General features: G+C 49.2%; 2 protein-coding genes across 8 annotated transcripts in view; both read left to right on the forward strand.

The window, feature by feature from the left end:
• LOC128750815 (microtubule-associated serine/threonine-protein kinase 1-like) overlaps positions 1 to 12,972 on the forward strand; it is a 30,153-nt gene extending 17,181 nt beyond the window's left edge. For 4 of the 7 annotated variants that reach the window (XM_053851352.1, XM_053851354.1, XM_053851355.1 and 1 more), the window contains 25 exons: positions 830 to 924; positions 1,098 to 1,161; positions 1,963 to 2,035; positions 2,832 to 2,995; positions 3,699 to 3,774; positions 4,054 to 4,263; positions 4,941 to 5,042; positions 5,549 to 5,681; positions 5,739 to 5,806; positions 6,505 to 6,581; positions 6,668 to 6,876; positions 6,942 to 7,080; positions 7,149 to 7,281; positions 7,884 to 8,049; positions 8,111 to 8,212; positions 8,420 to 8,542; positions 8,813 to 8,922; positions 8,982 to 9,142; positions 9,347 to 9,606; positions 10,086 to 10,268; positions 10,335 to 10,564; positions 10,759 to 10,881; positions 10,947 to 11,080; positions 11,148 to 11,335; positions 11,397 to 12,972. In XM_053851352.1, the coding sequence (XP_053707327.1) occupies positions 830 to 924; positions 1,098 to 1,161; positions 1,963 to 2,035; positions 2,832 to 2,995; positions 3,699 to 3,774; positions 4,054 to 4,263; positions 4,941 to 5,042; positions 5,549 to 5,681; positions 5,739 to 5,806; positions 6,505 to 6,581; positions 6,668 to 6,876; positions 6,942 to 7,080; positions 7,149 to 7,281; positions 7,884 to 8,049; positions 8,111 to 8,212; positions 8,420 to 8,542; positions 8,813 to 8,922; positions 8,982 to 9,142; positions 9,347 to 9,606; positions 10,086 to 10,268; positions 10,335 to 10,564; positions 10,759 to 10,881; positions 10,947 to 11,080; positions 11,148 to 11,335; positions 11,397 to 12,853 (4,780 nt within the window). In that variant the 3' untranslated portion in view covers positions 12,854 to 12,972. The remainder of the gene's footprint in view (positions 1 to 829; positions 925 to 1,097; positions 1,162 to 1,962; positions 2,036 to 2,831; positions 2,996 to 3,698; positions 3,775 to 4,053; positions 4,264 to 4,940; positions 5,043 to 5,548; positions 5,682 to 5,738; positions 5,807 to 6,504; positions 6,582 to 6,667; positions 6,877 to 6,941; positions 7,081 to 7,148; positions 7,282 to 7,883; positions 8,050 to 8,110; positions 8,213 to 8,419; positions 8,543 to 8,812; positions 8,923 to 8,981; positions 9,143 to 9,346; positions 9,607 to 10,085; positions 10,269 to 10,334; positions 10,565 to 10,758; positions 10,882 to 10,946; positions 11,081 to 11,147; positions 11,336 to 11,396) is intronic. The other 3 variants (XM_053851353.1, XM_053851356.1, XM_053851359.1) reach the window with 1 other exon arrangement.
• A 151-nt stretch (positions 12,973 to 13,123) lies between these two features.
• LOC128750817 (cysteine protease atg4da-like) lies at positions 13,124 to 18,652 on the forward strand. The gene is made up of 11 exons (XM_053851362.1): positions 13,124 to 14,606; positions 15,167 to 15,410; positions 15,501 to 15,584; positions 15,650 to 15,823; positions 16,355 to 16,664; positions 16,725 to 16,789; positions 16,857 to 16,996; positions 17,062 to 17,140; positions 17,205 to 17,281; positions 17,346 to 17,465; positions 17,525 to 18,652. Exons 1-11 carry the CDS (start codon positions 14,601 to 14,603, stop codon positions 17,690 to 17,692), a joined length of 1,467 nt encoding a protein of 488 aa, XP_053707337.1. The 5' UTR covers positions 13,124 to 14,600; the 3' UTR covers positions 17,693 to 18,652.
• The last annotated feature ends 272 nt before the right edge of the window (positions 18,653 to 18,924 follow it).

Below are 18,924 nucleotides of genomic sequence, written 5' to 3' on the forward strand. Positions count from 1 at the left end.
AGGGGAGTTAATGATTTAATCAATGGGGACGTCCAGGTGCGCTTAAACAATGACGGCAGAAACTGGAGGACGTCAGGCCCTATAGCTGGTCTGTTCCCTGCTTCAGTTAACAGTGGTCGTTTAGATATCTGTTCCAAAACATACGCATCAAATCAAGCTGTGATCGTGTCAATGTTTGAGATAAGATAGTGACAGCAGGAGGAAGGAAGGACCAGAACATCGGAGCAGGATTTTGTCATTTAAGTTGGAGTTATGGTCATCACATTGTCACTGTGTGATGGAGTTGACAGGAGGGTGTCAGACATCACATGGTCCGCGCATGTGACCGTGGCTGAGAGGGGAAACTCTCTCAGTTCTCTCTGAGTGAAGATGGAACTGGGCTTGTTTGCTTTGGGCTCCACTCTGGCCTGTTTGCATCTCTTCTTCCTCCTGGAAACAAACTCGGGTTTAGTTTCACCTGAATTGACAGGAGGTCGCTTCATTCCTTTGAGTTCAACTTGGCAGGGTTAAACTCTGCCTGAAGTTAGTTTTGTCTTTATGAAGCGTTTCCTCTAATTCTAGCTTCTAATTTCCCACCATCACATTTGCCAGACTCGATGCTAACGGCTGCCTGTTCCATATAGATTCTGAAGATAAAGTGCACTGAACTTTATTTCATTGTGTTTTTAAATCCGGGAATGTGCCCTTTTGTCTGCATTCCACTGACTGACAGAAATATACGGTAAATATACGGTAAATTACTTGCAACTTGACAGTGATTGGAATGTAAAGAACTGTCGCCATGTGTACAGTGAAGTCACATCTTCTCCTCTCCTCCTTTTGTCTGCAGTTGTCGAACAAACAACAGGAAGAGTTTGATCCTGACCACCACCTCCCCCACACTTCCTCGTCCACACTCTCCTCTGCCGCTACCTGGACACCTCGGTAAGAACCACAGACATGAACCTGATATATAGCAGCGGTTCTGTGAACCACTGAGCCAGCGCTGCAACATAATCTCCGTTCCTTCATTACACGTGCATTTAACTTTTAATTGGCACAGCTAACGTAATTAAAAGGCTGGCAGGAGGGTGTGCTGATGTTACCTTGTTTCCCAGCAGGAAGCAGCCCTCTGGACAGCCCGCGGAATCCGGCCCACTTTTCATTTACCTCCTCTAAAAGGTCTGTCTTTCATCTTGAGATCAGCATGTGAATATGTGACGCGCAAGTGAGCATCAAAGATTTGCTGAGGTGTCAGCTGCTGTTGTGCGATCCGCTTCCATCCTGGCACGCAGGGATCATGAAGATGCTCCGGTTCTGGCAGCAGGACTGGCTGACTCATCCATCACCGGGCAGACCCATGTGCTCATAGACCTCCCGGCTGTGAACATGTGCTCATGCATTGCTGTTTTCCTGGTTCTTCAGTAGCGCCTTGCATTTGTTTTATTTCGGTTTTAATGGATATGTTTGGCAACATTTTCATGAAGAAATAAAAAGTTGGGGAGGGCTCGTGAAGTTGGAGCTGAAGAGTGTGACAGGATGAAAAACTATCTACAGTGAGCGCGCTGGGTGTCGTGTGGATTCCACACGCCAATCGACTTGACTCGCTGAACTGGCTCGCAGCCGTCGCTTCATGTCCCCAGCTCAATTTGAACCGTCATCTTTTCATGTAACACTCCCGCTTCAAACTTTAGGAGCATGGCCTCCTCTGCACTTTGGAGAGCGTGGCCTTAATTTTGAGAGAAGTGGATTCCATTTAGTGCTTTAGAGTGTGGTCATGTTAGCGTTGGTTGTAGTACGGATCTCTGGCGTGCGACTTGTGAAAAATTTGTGTAAAATTCGCAGTTGGACGGTTTTATCACCCTCCCCTCAGTCACTTTCTCAGGAACACATTGGCAGATTTGTGTCCTCATTTTGGAGAAATCAGTGGCTGATCAATGAGGTTGTGGCTGAAAGTCAAAGTGACCTGTTTCCTCTCTGCAGAGCGGATGGACGACGGTGGTCTTTGGCATCTCTGCCCTCATCTGGTTACGGCACTAATACTCCCAGCTCTACGGTTAGCACCACTTTGCATTCCCACTCAGTAAGATTGAACAGCCTGCAGGGGGCGTTTAGAAAGAAGCTTCGATCATTTCATGTGCTTAAAATCGGCTTTTTGTGGTAAAACAATCAGATACATTTTCAACATCTATAAAGTACCTTTCCAGTCCTATAATCTTTGAACAGTTTATGTTATGAGAGATTTTTTAAAGTTAAAGAATACAATTTAGTATGCTAATATGACATTTACAGTGTTTTTAAATATACATTTGTAAAATCTCACGTACCCCCTGAGTCCCATCAGGTCGGGGTGTGTGTACCCCCATTTGAAAACCGCTTGCAGGACTAGAAGGGCGTCATAGAAGAGGGGTAGTGACTTCCTCTGAAGAAAATATCATTAAATGTTTCTTAAAATCCTATCAGATCTTATTCATTACAATGAGACATGATATGAATGAGCGAAGAGCTGGGGATTTAAATCCCAGTTATGTGGACCGACCCACTGTATGTGGCTTTGGATATAAAGAAGAGCAGTCGGCAGTCCTGACCCCACCACCAGAACACACTGCAACAAAGCAAAACAAAACAGTTGCTTAAAAAACACCTACACCAACACTTGTGAATGCTGGACAAAATAGAGGAGGGAAAACACTATAGACAAGAAAGAGATAATAATGAAGCATAAAAGGCTGAATAGACCACTTTAAAATGAAAGAGCTTTCATCGCTGTGTAACAGCCCTGCATCTTTTTTGTCCACCTGTTATGTCACCGCTCTAATATTATTGTTTCTCGCGTGCTGCTTGGACATCAGTCGTCCAGCTCGTCTCAGGAGCGGCTGCACCAGCTGCCCTTCCAGCCCACCATGGACGAGCTCCACTTCCTATCCAAACACTTTGGCAGCACGGAGAGCATCACCGACGACGACGGCGGCGGCCGCTGCTCGCCCCACATGCGACCTCGCTCCCGCAGCCTCAGGTCAGCGGCAGAGTCCGCAGATTAAATTCTCTGCTCTTTTAAAACAGATTTGGAATTCTGGCCGATTAATCCGGGGCCATCGCCTTTACGTAATGTTGTATTGACGTTTGATTTTAGCGGCAATCTACTTCTGCAGTGCCAAGGAGGTCATGGGTTCTGTTGTTGGGTTCCAGCGTGAGATTTAGTTTCAGGCCAGCCATGGAGCTGAGACTGACCCCTTAGTTTGGTCTGTCTTGCATTACATCACCATCACACTTAGGTTGTTAAGCTTCTGATCCAACTTTAATTAGAATTCGGTGCTTTTCTGAGAGACAGGTTTTGAGTTACCAGTAATTTAATTTAGGTTCATGCTTTCAGATTGTTTTTAAGATACACGAGTGATGAGTTGACGGCAAAGACATGCACACTTTTTAGTGCCAGTGATGCTAAAAGTAAGCTTTAGCTCATGTTCCTTTATGAAAATGTGCAAAATGCAAGATAGAAAGAGCGAAAAAAGGGAGGCTAAAGTTAAGCTAATAACCTAACTGGCTTTGTGTAAAAATACACTGTATATATTTTGATATGAAACTTAAAAATAAACACCTTTCATCTTTGTATATGCTAATGGTATTGAGAATGATAGTCCTATCTATGTTGTTATTGTCTGTACTACTCCTTCATGAGTCATTGTTAGCATCTCATTCCACTTTGTTTTGCTCTTCAGTCCCGGACGCTCATCATCCTGCTACGATAATGAGATTGTTATGATGAACCATGTGTACAAGGAGAGATTTCCAAAGGTAACACACCCACACACATATACATCTCTTGGATCTCTATCTTTATGGGGACCTGTCGCTGACATAACCCTTTCCCAAACCAAACCAAACTAAACTTAACTCAGTATAAAATGTCCCCACAGGGAAGTATATATATATATTGAATCATCTGACGTAATTCTTAAATTGAGTTAGAGATAGCTGCAGATTGATTGATGAAAAGCTTGTAAACATGATCCATGCCTTTGTTTTGACACACACTCCTCGGTCTTATTTTTGCTCTGTCTTTGTCCCTGCCAGGCCACCGCCCAGATGGAGGGCAGGCTGGCTGAGTTCATCCATGCCTACTCCCCTGAAAACGTCCTCCCGCTGGCCGACGGCGTCCTCAGCTTCATCCACCACCAGCTGGTGGAGCTGGCCAGGGACTGCCTGACCAAAGCCTGCGAGGGTCTCATCACCTCCGTCTACTTCTTTGAGCTGCAGGAGAATCTGGAGAAGCTTCTGCATGACGTGAGTGGAAGCATCACAGAGCAGCAGGGGTGGAAGCTGAGCTGTCGTGGTCACATGGTCGTGTCTCAGACACACACCGGTGTCACTGGTTTTGTGACACTTGGTAAATAAACGGCACCAAAGGCAGTCACATCCTTTGATATCTCCCATACATCCTAACCCTAACAGTGAAACTGTAGACCTGGCCAAGTCTCATCAGAAAGAAGGAGTGAGCAGCTTGCGTTCACTGTCAACAGAGACACCATCATCTGCGCACCATCATGACTGGACCCTGAAGATGAGCCTAACTCTGGGTGCCGCAGACCTGCTTTCAGCATGTATTGGGAGTGAATTAAATGAGGTGGATGGCTGATAAGAGTTTGGGGATTGGCTCGGTCCATACTTCAGGCCTGTCACTGTCTGAAGTTGATCCTGACACTAATGAGCTTTTGCTGGTATTTAGTGGACAAGTCCGCAGTGTGGTAACTGTATGGGAAATTGGTTCTGCTTGTGATGTTCCAGGGCCCAAGATAACATCAGGTCGTTTCATCAACAACCTATTTGTAGGTCTGGATTAGATCATCGGGATCGCTCTGTGCTCGCCTGCTGTGCTGCTGCTTGATCCAATCTGCCTCTGTTTTTTTTTTTTTTTTTTTTGGATGATCAGATAACACTTATGTTTCTCTCGGATCTCACAGGCCTTCGAGCGGTCCGAGAGTTCAGAGGTCGCCTTTGTGACGGAGCTGGTGAAGAAGCTCCTCATCATCATCTCGCGGCCTGCCAGGCTTCTGGAGTGTCTGGTGAGGCAACAGGCCGTGACAACAGTTTCCTTTAAACAAACGTGACCACTGATCACTTCAACACTGCCTGCTCCAGATGAATATATTGCATGCGGAGCTGCAGAAGGAGCACACTGTCGATGGCATTTGCATTTAGATTAGAATTTGTCACTGATACAGGCGACCGTGCTGTCAGACCCAGACAGATCGTGACGTCGCTGTCATTTAGAGCTGTCGGTCTGAATGTGCTAACCTGCTGTGACCTGGCTCTAAGATAGACTCGTATTTGCTTCCTGTAATGAGGTAGCAGCGGAGTTAATGGGTTCCATTTTAAACCGCCTGGTTTGTCTTCTCAAACACTCAATTTCCTTTTAGAATGTATTCCTAGTAGTGTAGTTGGTCGACCAGGACGCCATCCTAGTGAGCCACGGTCGTCCTGCATCTCCAGCTGGTCTAGCTTCCTCCTCCGGCCCCCTGCTTTCCTTCAGTTTCTATGTTTTAACTAAAAATGATCCTCTGCTTCCCAGGAGTTCAATCCAGAGGAGTTCTATCACCTCCTGGAAGCGGCCGAAGACCACGCCAAGGAGGGTCACCTCATGAAAACTGACATTCCCCGATACATCATCAGCCAACTGGGGTTGACCCGAGACCCTCTCGAAGGTGAGGTGTGGAGCACTGCCTAGTAAAGACTTCGCACTCATGCAAGTCGATCCGCAGAGATGGTGAACCTGGACAGCTACGACAGCGAGGGACCTCTCACTCCAGAAACAGACGACTCGACAGAGGTGAGGTCTCACGTGACAGCATCCATCTGATCAGTGGTGGCTGTATTTCCTCCTGGCATCCAGGCTGCTCCTCATCTGCTAATGACTTGGCATGAGTCCCCACTGCATCTGTTTGCTCTGCCAACTGTTCAATAGCAAAGAAAATCAAGTGGAGAGCAAACGGATAGACGAGTGAAAAACGGCAGCGTTTATTGATCACAGCTGATGCTTTATAGCAGCGGTTGCTGCTGAAGATGATTTCCATGAGAGCCTTTATTAGAGTGTGACCACCATTGTGGATTTTAATATCATCAGTGATGTAGGTGGCTCATCGTGAGAGGTGTGGAGGTGATGAATGGCAGGTTGTGCTGTTGTGTCTCGTCTGAGGTGAGGACAAAATCCAACCACCCATTTCCCACCAGCTCTCCAACAATGCATCTCAGGTCTGTCCCGGGGCCTCCTCCCAGTTCTCTTCTACATCCTTCGGCTCAGCTCAGATCAATACTATACTGACTGAGGAACGATCAGCCTCAATGTCACTTCTTCCTTCCCAAGATACTTGAGCTCCACCATCTGAGAATCGAAGGCCTCTGACAGCATCGATTGGCTGTTTGAATCCTGGTTTTACAGTGAAGATGGAAAGAAGCTGTTTTCCTTTGATGTGTTTCCTCCATCTTGGCTTGATTATTGGTGATACATTGTGATACATTGCTTCACAGGGCAAAATGAGAGCAATGAAGCCTCCAGGAGAGGCTGACTTCCAGACCATCAAGCTCATCAGTAACGGGGCGTATGGGTGAGCAGAGCAATCGTCTCCTCGAAGCTCCACTCGATCATAAGAGGAAGTGAACTTGAGATATTTCTGGTGTTTGTTCTCTCCAGTGCGGTTTATCTCGTCCGCCACTTGGAGACACGGCAACGTTTCGCCATGAAGAAGATCAACAAGCAGAACCTGATTCTGAGGAACCAAATCCAGCAGGCCTTTGTGGAGCGGGACATCCTGACCTTCGCTGAGAACCCTTTTGTCGTCTCTATGTTCTGCTCCTTCGAGACGCGGCGCCACCTGTGCATGGTCATGGAGTACGTTGAAGGTGAGGTTGTGGTTTGTGGACTCAGACCCTTCTGGCGCTCAGGTTTAACTGAAGTTGTCTGGCAGGCGGGGACTGCGCCACCCTGCTGAAGAACATCGGGGCTCTGCCGGTGGAGATGGCACGCCTATACTTTGCAGAAACGGTGCTGGCGCTGGAGTACCTGCACAACTATGGCATCGTCCATCGTGACCTGAAGCCGGATAAGTAAGTCTCGCCTGTTGGAGCGCTTGATTTTAATGGTTTTGTTTCATCGAAGCCGTATCTGTCCCCAGCCTGCTGATCACCTCCATGGGTCACATCAAACTCACAGACTTTGGACTCTCCAAAATGGGCCTGATGAGCCTCACCACTAACTTGTACGAGGGTCACATAGAGAAGGACACACGGGAGTTTCTGGATAAACAGGTGAGTCTCAGGCTGCAGCTGGACTGTGGTCCCAATGTCCCACTCTCCATTAGAGTCTTGACTCACTCTTGCTTCAGAGATTTAAGCCAGGCATGAACACATTAAAATACGTCTCTTTCCCTGTCAAGCGTCCAGAGGCTCTGATGAATGTATCATAGACCAATGCCTGTCTTCGTCTCGTGTCCTCGCTTGGCGGTAGAGAGAGAATACGAATGCATTTCCCATGATTAAAGTGATCTCTTGCGTGCGTTGTCAGGATGTCACTTCAGACTGCGAGAAAACGAGCAACATTTCGACATGAAACCGCCTTTGATGTTTGGATTTGGAGGCAAAGGAATGTGTGGCGAGAGTACGAGCGGCTGGCAGGATATGAGTCCGGTGTTTCCTCACGTCTGACTGTCACAGCCCGCTAATGGAAGCTGTTTAAATTCAAAGCCTTCTATTCTGCGTGAGCCTCATTATTCCTGGTGTGGTTACTGTGGATGCCAAAAACCCAAGCTCCTTCCTTCATCCGCACATGAAACGCCTCGTCCTGCTTTCATCTCTGCTCACGTGTGCGCTCTCTGTGCTCGCTGCTGTTCTGAGAGGATCTGTCTCTGCAGGTGTGCGGAACTCCGGAGTACATTGCTCCCGAAGTCATTCTCCGCCAGGGTTACGGGAAGCCGGTGGACTGGTGGGCCATGGGGATCATCTTGTACGAGTTCCTGGTGGGCTGTGTTCCTTTCTTTGGGGACACGCCAGAGGAGCTCTTCGGCCAGGTCATCACAGGTGGGTCGCGCCGGCCCCGCCGTCACTGGACTGATCCTCACGTGGTGTTTCTGTCGAGCAGACGACATCGTGTGGCCCGAGGGCGACGAGGCGCTTCCTGTCGACGCTCAGCACCTCATCTCCTCGCTGTTGCAGACCAACCCGCTGGTTCGACTGGGAACAGGTTAGGCTCTCTTCTTCGCAGCAGCTGATCAGCCCTGAAGCATCACCGACCGCATGCCATGGCGCCCCCTACCTGCCACCCTCAGTAATAGCGACAGAGCCCAGTATAGAGCAAATGCTTAGAGTCAACCTTCTGACTCAGAATCTATCCTCAGTCGAAGCTCTTCATGACTAATCCTCCGTCCCCCTCTCCTCCTGTGCCCTGCAGGTGGTGCTTTTGAGGTCAAGCAGCACTCCTTCTTCTCAGAGGTGGACTGGAACAGCCTGCTGAGACAGAAGGCGGAATTCATCCCTCACCTGGAGTCAGAGGAGGACACCAGTTACTTCGACAGTGAGTCTTCTGCTGAGGGCTTTGAATGACAGGAAGGATCATAGGAACCCAGGACTGAGGGTGTTAGTGTAATGTGCATATTTAGCAAGGCTTTGCAGCTTTGTGCATCAGTCTACTTGCAGTGTGATGTGTCTCACAACTGAGGTGAGCTTAGTGTGTCAGTGACTGACAGGAGGTAGAGATACCGCGGCAAAAAAGGAATGTAACTATGGGCGCCCCCTGTCTCTGAGTGCCGTCACTGCAGGTGACCTTGTTACCATGTCTCACCAGCGCGCTCGGAGCGTTACCACCACGTGCACTCGTACGACGAGGACGACACCAATGACGACGAGCCCGTGGAGATCCTCCGCTTCTCGTCCTGCTCCCCGCGCTTCAGCAAGGTCAGCACCACGTACACACTGGTTCTGAGGCAGCGTGTCACACTGTGGTGGTCCCTCAGGTGTACAGCAGCATGGAGCACCTGTCTCAGCTGGAGCACAAGCCTCCCACCGTGACTCTGCGGGAGCACAAGGTCCCTCGGGAGGATCGAGTGGCCAAGAGAGAAAGCCTGGGAAGCCTCACACTCAGAGACAAGAGCTGGAGGACGGGATCACCTGAGATGTGAGTGCGAGGCTGGCCAGCGAAACCGGAGAAACGTCTCTGCTGTGTTCTGGGAAATCTGCTCACATGATTCCGTCAATACAATGCAAACCATTAAGACCTTAAGATGACGAAAGCTCCCTTCAGTCCCTTCATAGCCACCATGAAGAGTTTGAGACATGCTGCTCACTCTCAGCGCCTCATTGACGTTCTTGTTTCATCCAGGAAGCGCCTGTCCTGCTCCGAGTCCTCCTTCAACGAGAGCGACTACAGCCCCCCCTCGGGGGCCCGGAGGCGCTTCTCCGCCCTCATGGACACCCATCGACTGGCCTCCCCGCTGGAGGTGGACGCCGAGCTTCAGCTCCCCTGCAGGCAGCCGCCGGTCAAAGCCAGAGGAACCTCACTGGAGGGAGCCATGAGTGCTGTTGCCTCTCAGGGAGACCTGAGAACATTCCTGAAGGAGAACAATGGACTCGCCGCTGGAGGTGAGACGCCGGTCTTCAGCCCATTTCCAGTCAAATATAGTGAGATATTGAGTTAGTATATAGTGAGTATACTGCTGTAATCTTTTTATTTTCAACATTTCATGCATTATTTATGGCCTTTTCCTGCTTTTCATTCATAGTAGCATCATAACTTTATGATCATAACTTACAATATTTAATAGCTGATTAACAACAATTCAGGATAAGCTCATAGACTACTACTACTACTACTAATAATAATAATAATAATAGTGACCATTGTTATTATAAATGATAATAAATGATAAGTAAAGAAAGGCAAGCAAAAGTGCTTCAAATTTTTTAACACCAAAACATAATTTTTGAATCCAGGTTTTGTCATTAATAGTTAGATAATAGAAAAGACGTTTATAAGAAGCGACACTGGCTTTTCTCTTCACGTCATGTGACTTCAGGTGTGGTAGTTCAGAACGTGAGTGAACTGTGTCCTCTCCCGACAGTGAGTCCTCCCATCCTGGGGCTCCCTGATCCTCTTGGGTGCCGAGGAGGAACCACAGATCTGGTCCTACGAAGAGTCCGTCATCACCAGCTGTCGGCGGAAGGAGAGAAGCGCGGCGCGCGGCCTGGAGGCAAAGTGATCAAGTCGGCGTCAGCGACCGCCCTGTCGGTCATCATCCCGGCAGGTGAGGTCGTCGGTCGGTGTCAGCGTGGAGCCTCCGTTTGACTGGTCTCTGGTCCTCTCTCCCCAGTGGAGCAGCACGGAGCGTCTCCTCTGGCCAGCCCCATGTCTCCACGCTCGCTCTCCTCTAATGCCTCCTCCAGAGACTCCTCGCCCAGCAGAGACTACTCCCCGATGGTCAATGTCCAGCACTCGCCGATCACCATCCACCGCTCCGGGAAGAAGTACGGCTTCACTCTGCGGGCCATTCGGGTCTACATCGGAGACAGTGACGTGTACAGCGTTCACCACATGGTCTGGGTGAGAGCAGACACACACACCCTCGTAAACACGCACACACACTGTGCCTATTACCTGACGGACCTGATCAGGTTTCTGGTCTCAGTGGTTTCCTTCAGTCCCAACATGTCTCAGCCAGTCCAGGGAGACGGCACCTCTCCTCTAGGACGGACTCAAACATGGCAGTCTCATGGTCAAATGTGCTTCTCCCGCAGCACGTGGAGGAGGGGGGTCCAGCTCAGGAGGCGGGGCTGAGCGCTGGGGATCTCATCACCCACGTGAATGGCGAGTCAGTCCACGGTCTGGTTCATACCGAGGTGGTGGAGCTCATTCTGAAGGTGGGTTTCCCTCAGCTCTGTTTGTGTTGGCACCCAGCCACTTGACGCCCGTGTTCCATCGCCAGAGTGGGAGCAAGGTGACTGTGACCACGACGCCATTCGAGAATACGTCGATAAAGATCGGCCCCGCCCGCAAGACCAGCTATAAGTCCAAGATGGCGCGGCGCAGCAAGCGGATGGGAGCCAAGGAGGGTCAAGAGTGCGTTGAGCTGGAGTGGGTTCGGTCTGCTGCTCGGGTCACTGACGTCTCTTCCTCCGCTCCTCAGTAAGAAACGCAGCTCCCTGTTCCGGAAGATCACCAAGCAGTCCAACCTGCTGCACACCAGCCGGAGTCTGTCCTCCTTGAACCGCTCGCTGTCGTCCGGGGACAGCTTGCCCGGCTCTCCCACCCACAGCCTCACGGCCCGCTCCCCCACCCAGAGCTACCGCTCCACGCTGGAGTCCACGCACCTGGGTGAGTGCCATGGCAGGGTTCCCGAGCTCCTTCAGACCAACCATCTCCTCTCTCTCTGCAGGCACCTCGTCTCAGAGCAGCTCGCCAGCGTCCAGCACGCCCAACTCGCCCGCCGCCTCCCACCACATGAGGCCCAGCTCTCTGCACGGCCTGTCTCCCAAACTTCACCGCCAGTACCGCTCGGCGCGCTGCAAGTCAGCGGGCAACATCCCTCTGTCCCCCCTGGCTCACACGCCCTCGCCCACCACCTCCTCTCCTCCCCCGCTTAGCGGCCACATCGTGGGCAGCTCCAACACCACTCAGATCTTCCCTGTCAAGCTGCACTCATCCCCACCCGTGGCCCGGCCTCGACCCAAGAGCGCCGAGCCGCCCAGATCCCCGCTGCTGCAGAGGGTGCAGTCAGCTGAGAAGCTGGGAGCCCCCGTTCTGCCCTCCTCTTCCTCCTCTTCATCCTCACCTTCGCCCCTGATGGGTGGCGTGTCTTTACGCAAGCACAGCTTGGAGGTGGCACACGGAGACTACAGGAGAGAGTCCTTCCACTGTGAGCACAGTTTACAAAGTCTGCTGGAGATGGAGGGAGAGAACGGACCCGCTCCTCCGTCACCGTCATCCTCTTCATCACCGTCGCCTCCACTGGGGGGGGAGGTCGGCGGTCTGAAGCCGGCGAGGAGGCTGGGGAGGCAGGAGTCGCCGCTGAGCCGAGACACGATGGCCACCGTCAAGGCGACTGAAACCAGAACAGAGACTGCAGCAGAAGCCAAGACTGAAGCTGCTGAGAGTCTAACCAGCTCTGCTGTTCTGAGTCAAGCTGCTGAGAGCAACGGCACGGAGGCAAGGCCGAGCTCCACTGACAAACCTTTGAGCTCCGGCACAGTGGACGTGTCTAAGAGTAGAAGCTCAGAGAGGAAGAGTCTGAATCAGCAGAGCAAGACGGACAGTGTCGGCGTAACGAAACCTGAGGACAGAGGGAAGGCAAACCTCCAGAAACAATCATCTACGGATCAATCCAAGACGCGCAAGGTCACCGAGGCCACGGAGAGGGGAGGAGGTGGAGACAGGAAGGTGGAGAAAGCAAAGGGTCCCACACCCTCCACTCTGGCGACGGCTCAGACCCAACACACGACCCACCCACCTGCTCCGCTCCGCTCCAAGGTTGACAAAGTGTCGCACGGTTACCGCATCAGCAAGGAGGAGAGGTCACACCTGGAGGTGCTGGAGGAGAATCCCATGTCCCCGTCCTCCAACGCCGCCTCGCCCTGCTCGAGCAAGTCTCGCCCTGTGTCCCCCGGCGACAAGTCCAGCTTCGTCACGCAGCTCACCACCGTCGCCAAAACCGTGCTGGGGCCGATGAAGGGCGCATCACAGGAGGGGGCGAAGCTGAAGGACAGCAAGTCCAGCGAGGAGAAGAGGGCGGCAGTGAAAGCAGAGGGGTCCAGTGGGGGCGGGCGTCGGGGCGCTTCGGCAAGCGGGGCATCTCTGGACAGAGGGAACTCACGTGGCTCCAAATATCACTCGTGATCGGTACTCCAGAACGGAATGCCTTCAGCTGCAGCGTCGGACCAACATATCGCCCATCCACACCTGTGTGACGTGGAAACGAAATGCCTGAAATAAAAAGACCAAATAGAAAACATAAATATGATGCATCAGCTTCTCTCGACAAGTGTGCACATGTGGTCGTAATGTAGCCTGTGTGTGTTCTCTTCATCACTGTGTTGCATGTTTAGACTTCCAGGTACAGCTGTGGGCCACTGAGTCAGGAAAGAGAGAAGTGTGGCGGGTGTTTTCGCTCCATCAAACACGATTCACATTCAAGATCAAAAGATTTGAGTCGGCCCGGCCGACATGGCGTTCATTTTGTCTTCTCATATACAAGCTAATGGCAGCGCCAGCGTCTGTCGCCCCCCACCCTCACTCAGTTTCATACTCGACGGCCTTAAACTCGCTGATGGGAGGGCATGATTTTGGTAGTCAACACTGTGAACAACTTCTGAACTGACCAAACCAAACATATCTTTCAAAGTTGTAGAATAAAAAAAGATGAGTGTTATCGAAACACTGGACCAAAGTACCAAAATATGTGGTCAGTTTAAGGGCTGAATCTTGGCGGACGGAAGGATGAGGTGACGCTTGCACAGGGATGCTATGCAAAGTGCTTTGTGTTGTCCCCAAATATGACGTTTACACTGGAGGGATGATGGTTGCAATAAGCCAAGCATTTTGTTTCGTCTCCATCCATCGTCGTAAAATGTGCAATTGGATATATTTTTTTCGATCGTTTGTGTGTCGACACGCGCAATCAAACTAGCACTTGTCAGAGAGTAGCAAAGTGATGCTCACTCTTCTAGTTCTGCAGGCGTGCAATATGTTCCGCAATGTCCATTCAAGTGCCAGTGTTTTCATTTAGTCAGCTGTTTGGATTTGCAGGTGAAATGTATGATAATATGCAAACCTTCAGTGCCCAGGTCCAGTCCGACTGAGCACCTTTGTTTGTGTGTCAGAGCAGGATGCGGCTTCGTGTCCAGGTCCTGTTTGTTGTCTTGTTGAAATGATAGTTTTGGGTCTTAGATGTTAATGGCGTAGGTAACCCTGAGGTACAGCGAGTTCACCTTATCTCAACATGCAGTATAGTTTCAAGCATCCTATTGTCAAATGACCAATCATTTTTTTTTAAATGTTCCTGAATAGCTTTTCGATATGCCTCAAGTTTATCGTCTTATTTATCATATTATTTATTTTGTATTTATTATTTTTCTATTTTGTTAAAGTTTTATATGCTGTTGTGATTTACGCGTCTCCTCTGAGAAATGTTCATTCCCTGTCGTGCAGTTTTTGTGCTTTCAAGTGTTTCATTGAGTCTGCGATTCCGCATCGGAGCCACGCTGAGGGAACAGTACTCTAAATAAGCGATATAAAAGTCGCAATTTAAAAGCATCGCTCCCATATGTGGCGAAATGCGGCGTCGCGGGTGCCATCCATGACATACTTACTGTGGAACACCGATGCATAAAAAGAATATATTGCTGTCATGAAATAAAAAGAATGAAAACATGTGTTGTGCCGCGTCATCTACGCTAAACAAAACAACGGTCCTGATTGGCCAGTGTAAGCCAGTCAAATTGGTTCCGCCGTTTGGCCAATCGCAGTGCAGCTACGTCACCAGTCTCATATAAACAGGAAGTCATCTGAAAGTTGGCACCGATCACTGACGAAGCGGCGTTAGCAGATTTTCTTCGTCTTAATTCCGCAAAATGATCGTTCATTCATGAAGGTAAAATATATTTTTATATCTAATCCTGAACGAATATTGCAAGGGCGGTAGATTGGATTTGTAAATTGGTTAAACAAGACAGCTGTTGACAACACGAGAAACGTAGCGTTTAAAGGATTTAACTGTGAGCTAATACGGTGACTATTTGTACTTGCAGATCGACGAGTTTTTTATGCGGTCTTCTATCTATAACATCATTTTTACATTTGTTTTTAAGGATATCGAACGGAAAGTGTTTGAATCGGTTATTGAACATGAAGTCGAGTATTAATGCACCTTTTTTACGCATATTCTACTGTTACCTTTAGCTTTTCATCAGCTAAAAACGCAAACATAGTCAAATAATGTCTTGTGCATTTAGATTCAGAAAGAAAATCGGGTCTTTTGTGTTGATTACTGGAGAGCGATTCCTCAAGTCACAAGGCGATGTCACGTGACTGCTTTTCATGGATAATCGACGACATGTCGGTCTTAAATGGCGTTTCATCACTGGACCATGTGAACAGAGAGAGAGTGGTCGAGTCACGTGCTTAATAAATCACCTCTCTGTTGTGCCACAGCTGCTATGGCCCTATGGAGAATTTTTTCACAGCCAGTTTTGGTCGAGTCCTGCTGCTATGAACCCCAGTACCTCCACCGCCTGCGGCGAGGACCAGCCTTCGGATGAGGACCATCTGGACGACTGGCTCTACCTGTCCTCATCCAGCGTACAGTGTCCCGAGGCTGGCAGGGACCAGCCGGAGGCGCAGGATGGAAGTAAACTCAGATCAAAGTTCATGTCGGCGTGGAACAGTGTGAAATACGGTAGGTGTGGAGACAATGGCAGGACTGTGTGATCCCATCACTGGTTAATCCTGTTAGAGGGTGATGAGCATCTGTCTCCTCTGTCGTCAGGCTGGACCTTCAAGCAGAAGTCCCACTTCAGCAAAAGCTCTCCCGTGGTTGTTCTGGGAAACGTGTACCATCTCAAGGACTCAAGTGAGAGCAGCGCCGCTCATGGTGTCTGAAGCCCAAATAATCCCTCTGTCTCATTTGTTTTTCAGGTGAAAGAGACTGTTTCTATCGCTGCTTCGAGTCGCTGCTCTGGTTGACCTACAGGAGAGGCTTCTCGCCGCTGGTCGGCTCTAGTCTGACCAGCGACAGCGGCTGGGGGTGTCTTCTACGCACAGGGCAGATGATGCTGGCGCAGGCGCTGCTTTTGCATTTGATGCCACCAGGTGATGCCTTAGTGTAATGTTTGAGATTCTAACGCCTACACATCCCGCTCTCTGTTTCATTTACAAGGTTCTAATCCCAGTGTTTACATTTGTGTAATGATCATTTTATATCGGCCACACTCTCCTCCTTTTGAATTGCTGTTCACCAACACCAAGCCATGACAGCATGTCTGTTGTGGTGATGGAAGAGCTGAGCCAGAAGCCAAAGCGAGATGGCGAGTGACCGAAAAGTCACCACCAACCCCTCATGATGAGGTGAGGAGCCTGGTCGCTCATGAGAGACTCAGAGTTGAACCACTGTTCCTCCACTTCGGGAGAAGATGAGGTGACTGAGCAGTGTTTTTAGGCTGCGGGAGGAGGCCCTGGAGCAGACCCAGGACACCTTAGGGAGATGAGAGAGTGCAAAGTCTGGGGCTTTTTGTTCCAGGTGCTGCCCCCACGACCCACATTTGGGTGAAAGATGGATAAGAAAGACTCATGGCTAGACATTGCATGGCTCCGTTCTTAGATCAGTTTTGCCCCTGCCACCAGGCTGGAGCTGGTCGCCGTGCCATCACGTGGTCAAGGACGACATGGATCTCCCTGAAACCCGATCCCAGCCCATCAGCACCGACGACACGCACAGTTTTAGAACCAGAGGGAGCGGGAAGAAGAGTCGGACGCTGAGCTTGGGCTCACTTCTGGACAGTCGCATGGAGTCCACGCACAGAAGAGCCGTGTCCTGGTTCGCCGACCGCCCGGAGGCGCCGTTTGGGATTCATCAGCTGGTGGAGCTGGGGAAGAGCTCCGGGAAGAGGGCGGGGGACTGGTACGGACCCTCCATCGTGGCACACATCCTTGAGTGAGTAGACAAAGTGAGTGGCATCCGTGTGGAATGTGTAAAGATTTTCCTTGTCTCCAGGAAAGCCGTGTCAGTGACCTCTGACCTCCCTAATCTGGTCGTCTACGTTGCACAAGACTGCACCAGTGAGTCACTTCAAAGCTTTTTGAATCAACCGCGCTTTATTCAACATGATGCCACGTTTGTTTTCAGTCTACAAAGGCGACGTGAGGCGCGCGTGTGAGCGCCCCGCCTTCTCTTCCTCCGTCCAGCACTGGAAGTCTGTCGTTCTTCTGGTTCCGGTTCGACTTGGAGGACAGGAGCTCAACCCCGCCTACATCGCCTGTGTCAAAGTACCCCATACTTCAGGCGGTAAAACATCTATTTGTCTGCGACTAATGGTTTGCTCTTCCCATAGAAACTCTTGAGATTGCAGTGCTGCATCGGAATCATTGGGGGGAAACCCAGACACTCCCTGTTCTTCGTCGGCTTCCAAGGTAGCGCATGCACGAAAGTCTCCGCTTCCTCTCCATCTCATCACTCTTTCTCTCTCGACCCGAGGTGACCATCTGCTGTACCTGGACCCGCACTACTGCCAGCCCACCGTGGACACCACCAAGGACGGCTTCCCCTTAGAGGTGTGAGGAGTCTGCTGTTTGCCTCATGCTTTGTTGAACTACTAAGACTCCGCTGTGTCCCCAGTCCTTTCACTGCAAACACCCCAGAAAGATGCCCATCTCTCGCATGGATCCCAGCTGCACCATCGGCTTCTACGCCACGGGACAGAGGGACTTTGAGTCGCTCTGCAGGGCCGTCAGCGAGGTCGGCGGTGACGAGGGTCTTCATTAGAGGGAGAGGCGCTGATTCTTCTGTCTCCTCAGGCCGTGTCCACGTCTGCTGAGACGTACCCCATGTTTATATTCGCTGACGGACACAACCAGGAGGACGAGGAGGGCGAGACACGCACCAACGTCACCTACATCCAGAGGAAGCCGGGCCGCAGGAGGGTGGACACGTGCAACAGCCTGGACGAGTTCGTGCTGCTGTGACCTGCCGCTGCTTTTATCCAGTCCTTTTACAGCAAACACTGGACCCTGGAGGTTTTCAGAAGCTCCGAACAGAGGCATGCTTTGTCATGTGACCGGTGGAACCATGTGACCTGCACGGGAATCTCTGCACAACCGCTTGTTGGAGTGTGATGAAGACTGTTAAGCTGATGAACCATAATAAGGTTGTTTGTACAGTCTCTTATGATAACTGCTATTATACTTTAAAGCAGATGAAGAATATTACAATATTTATATTCTATTTATGTGCTTTTTCTCTTCTTATGAGACTATTTTTCTGCTGTTGTTCGAGGTCTGTCTCTATGTTGCTTGAGTAAAAAAGTATTTCCAGCAATTCCTCCGATTACTATCCTGTCATTGTTTTCAGTTATTTACTTTAGGTAAAGTGAAGTATTTATGTTGTTCAGAATCCTGCAGGCTCCTTCAGAATTGTTTTTTTTTTTTCATCTAAATTTTGTTCTCCTTTATTCACTTCAGTCTGATTTTTCAAGATACTCTTTCGTTTTTCTTCCATTTGGATAGATAATTATATATATTAAAATGTGTTTTTGCATTTTTCTGTAAACATATATTAATAGAAAATTTGTATTTCTTTTTTTATAGTCAAAATGTTGTAGCCTTAGTGTGAAGTGTCTCACTTTAAATGTTTTTTATTTTATTTCCTCTCATTGTCAATCTTATTTGTAATGTATTCAAGAACATTATTATTGTACGTAATAACAGTTTAATTTCTCAATTTCAGTTTGTCTTTTCAACTGTTATTGTTCCGTTTTATATTTCCCATTTTTATTTTTATTTATTATTATTTATTATTATTAGATGTTCACCTCTCCATTTATTGCCCCTTTACATTTATGTACATTTTTGGAAACAAACCCTCCAAAAGATGTCCTGAAAAATACTTTTTTTGGTAATAGCAGTAGTTGTTGTTGAGATGTTTATGACCAGGAATATTTGCGGAAATCTTGTGTTTCTCATAAACACAGTTTCTTTTTTAATCATCAATCCTCCTTTTTTTGCCTTCTGCCACTTCTTCATCGACATTTTACAATATATTTTCCACTGTTTCTCTTATTTGTTAACAAAACATTAAGTTAATTTTAAAGTAACGTGTTTTATAAATGCACCATGTTTTTTAAAAATAATTTATGGACCTAATTAGATGCTCTTTGGAGCCTATATATTTTTAATTCCGTCATCAAGCGCGTATTTAT

This window comes from Synchiropus splendidus, chromosome 19, assembly GCF_027744825.2.
Source record: "Synchiropus splendidus isolate RoL2022-P1 chromosome 19, RoL_Sspl_1.0, whole genome shotgun sequence".
Taxonomy (NCBI): domain Eukaryota; kingdom Metazoa; phylum Chordata; class Actinopteri; order Syngnathiformes; family Callionymidae; genus Synchiropus; species Synchiropus splendidus.

Bases quoted from the DNA above. Each gene is read 5' to 3' on its own strand.
- LOC128750817 (XM_053851362.1), top strand. The intron at 15,585-15,649 runs GTGAGAGCAGCG...TTTGTTTTTCAG, and splicing joins GTACCATCTCAAGGACTCAA to GTGAAAGAGACTGTTTCTAT. The intron at 17,141-17,204 runs GTAGCGCATGCA...TCTCGACCCGAG, and splicing joins GTTCTTCGTCGGCTTCCAAG to GTGACCATCTGCTGTACCTG.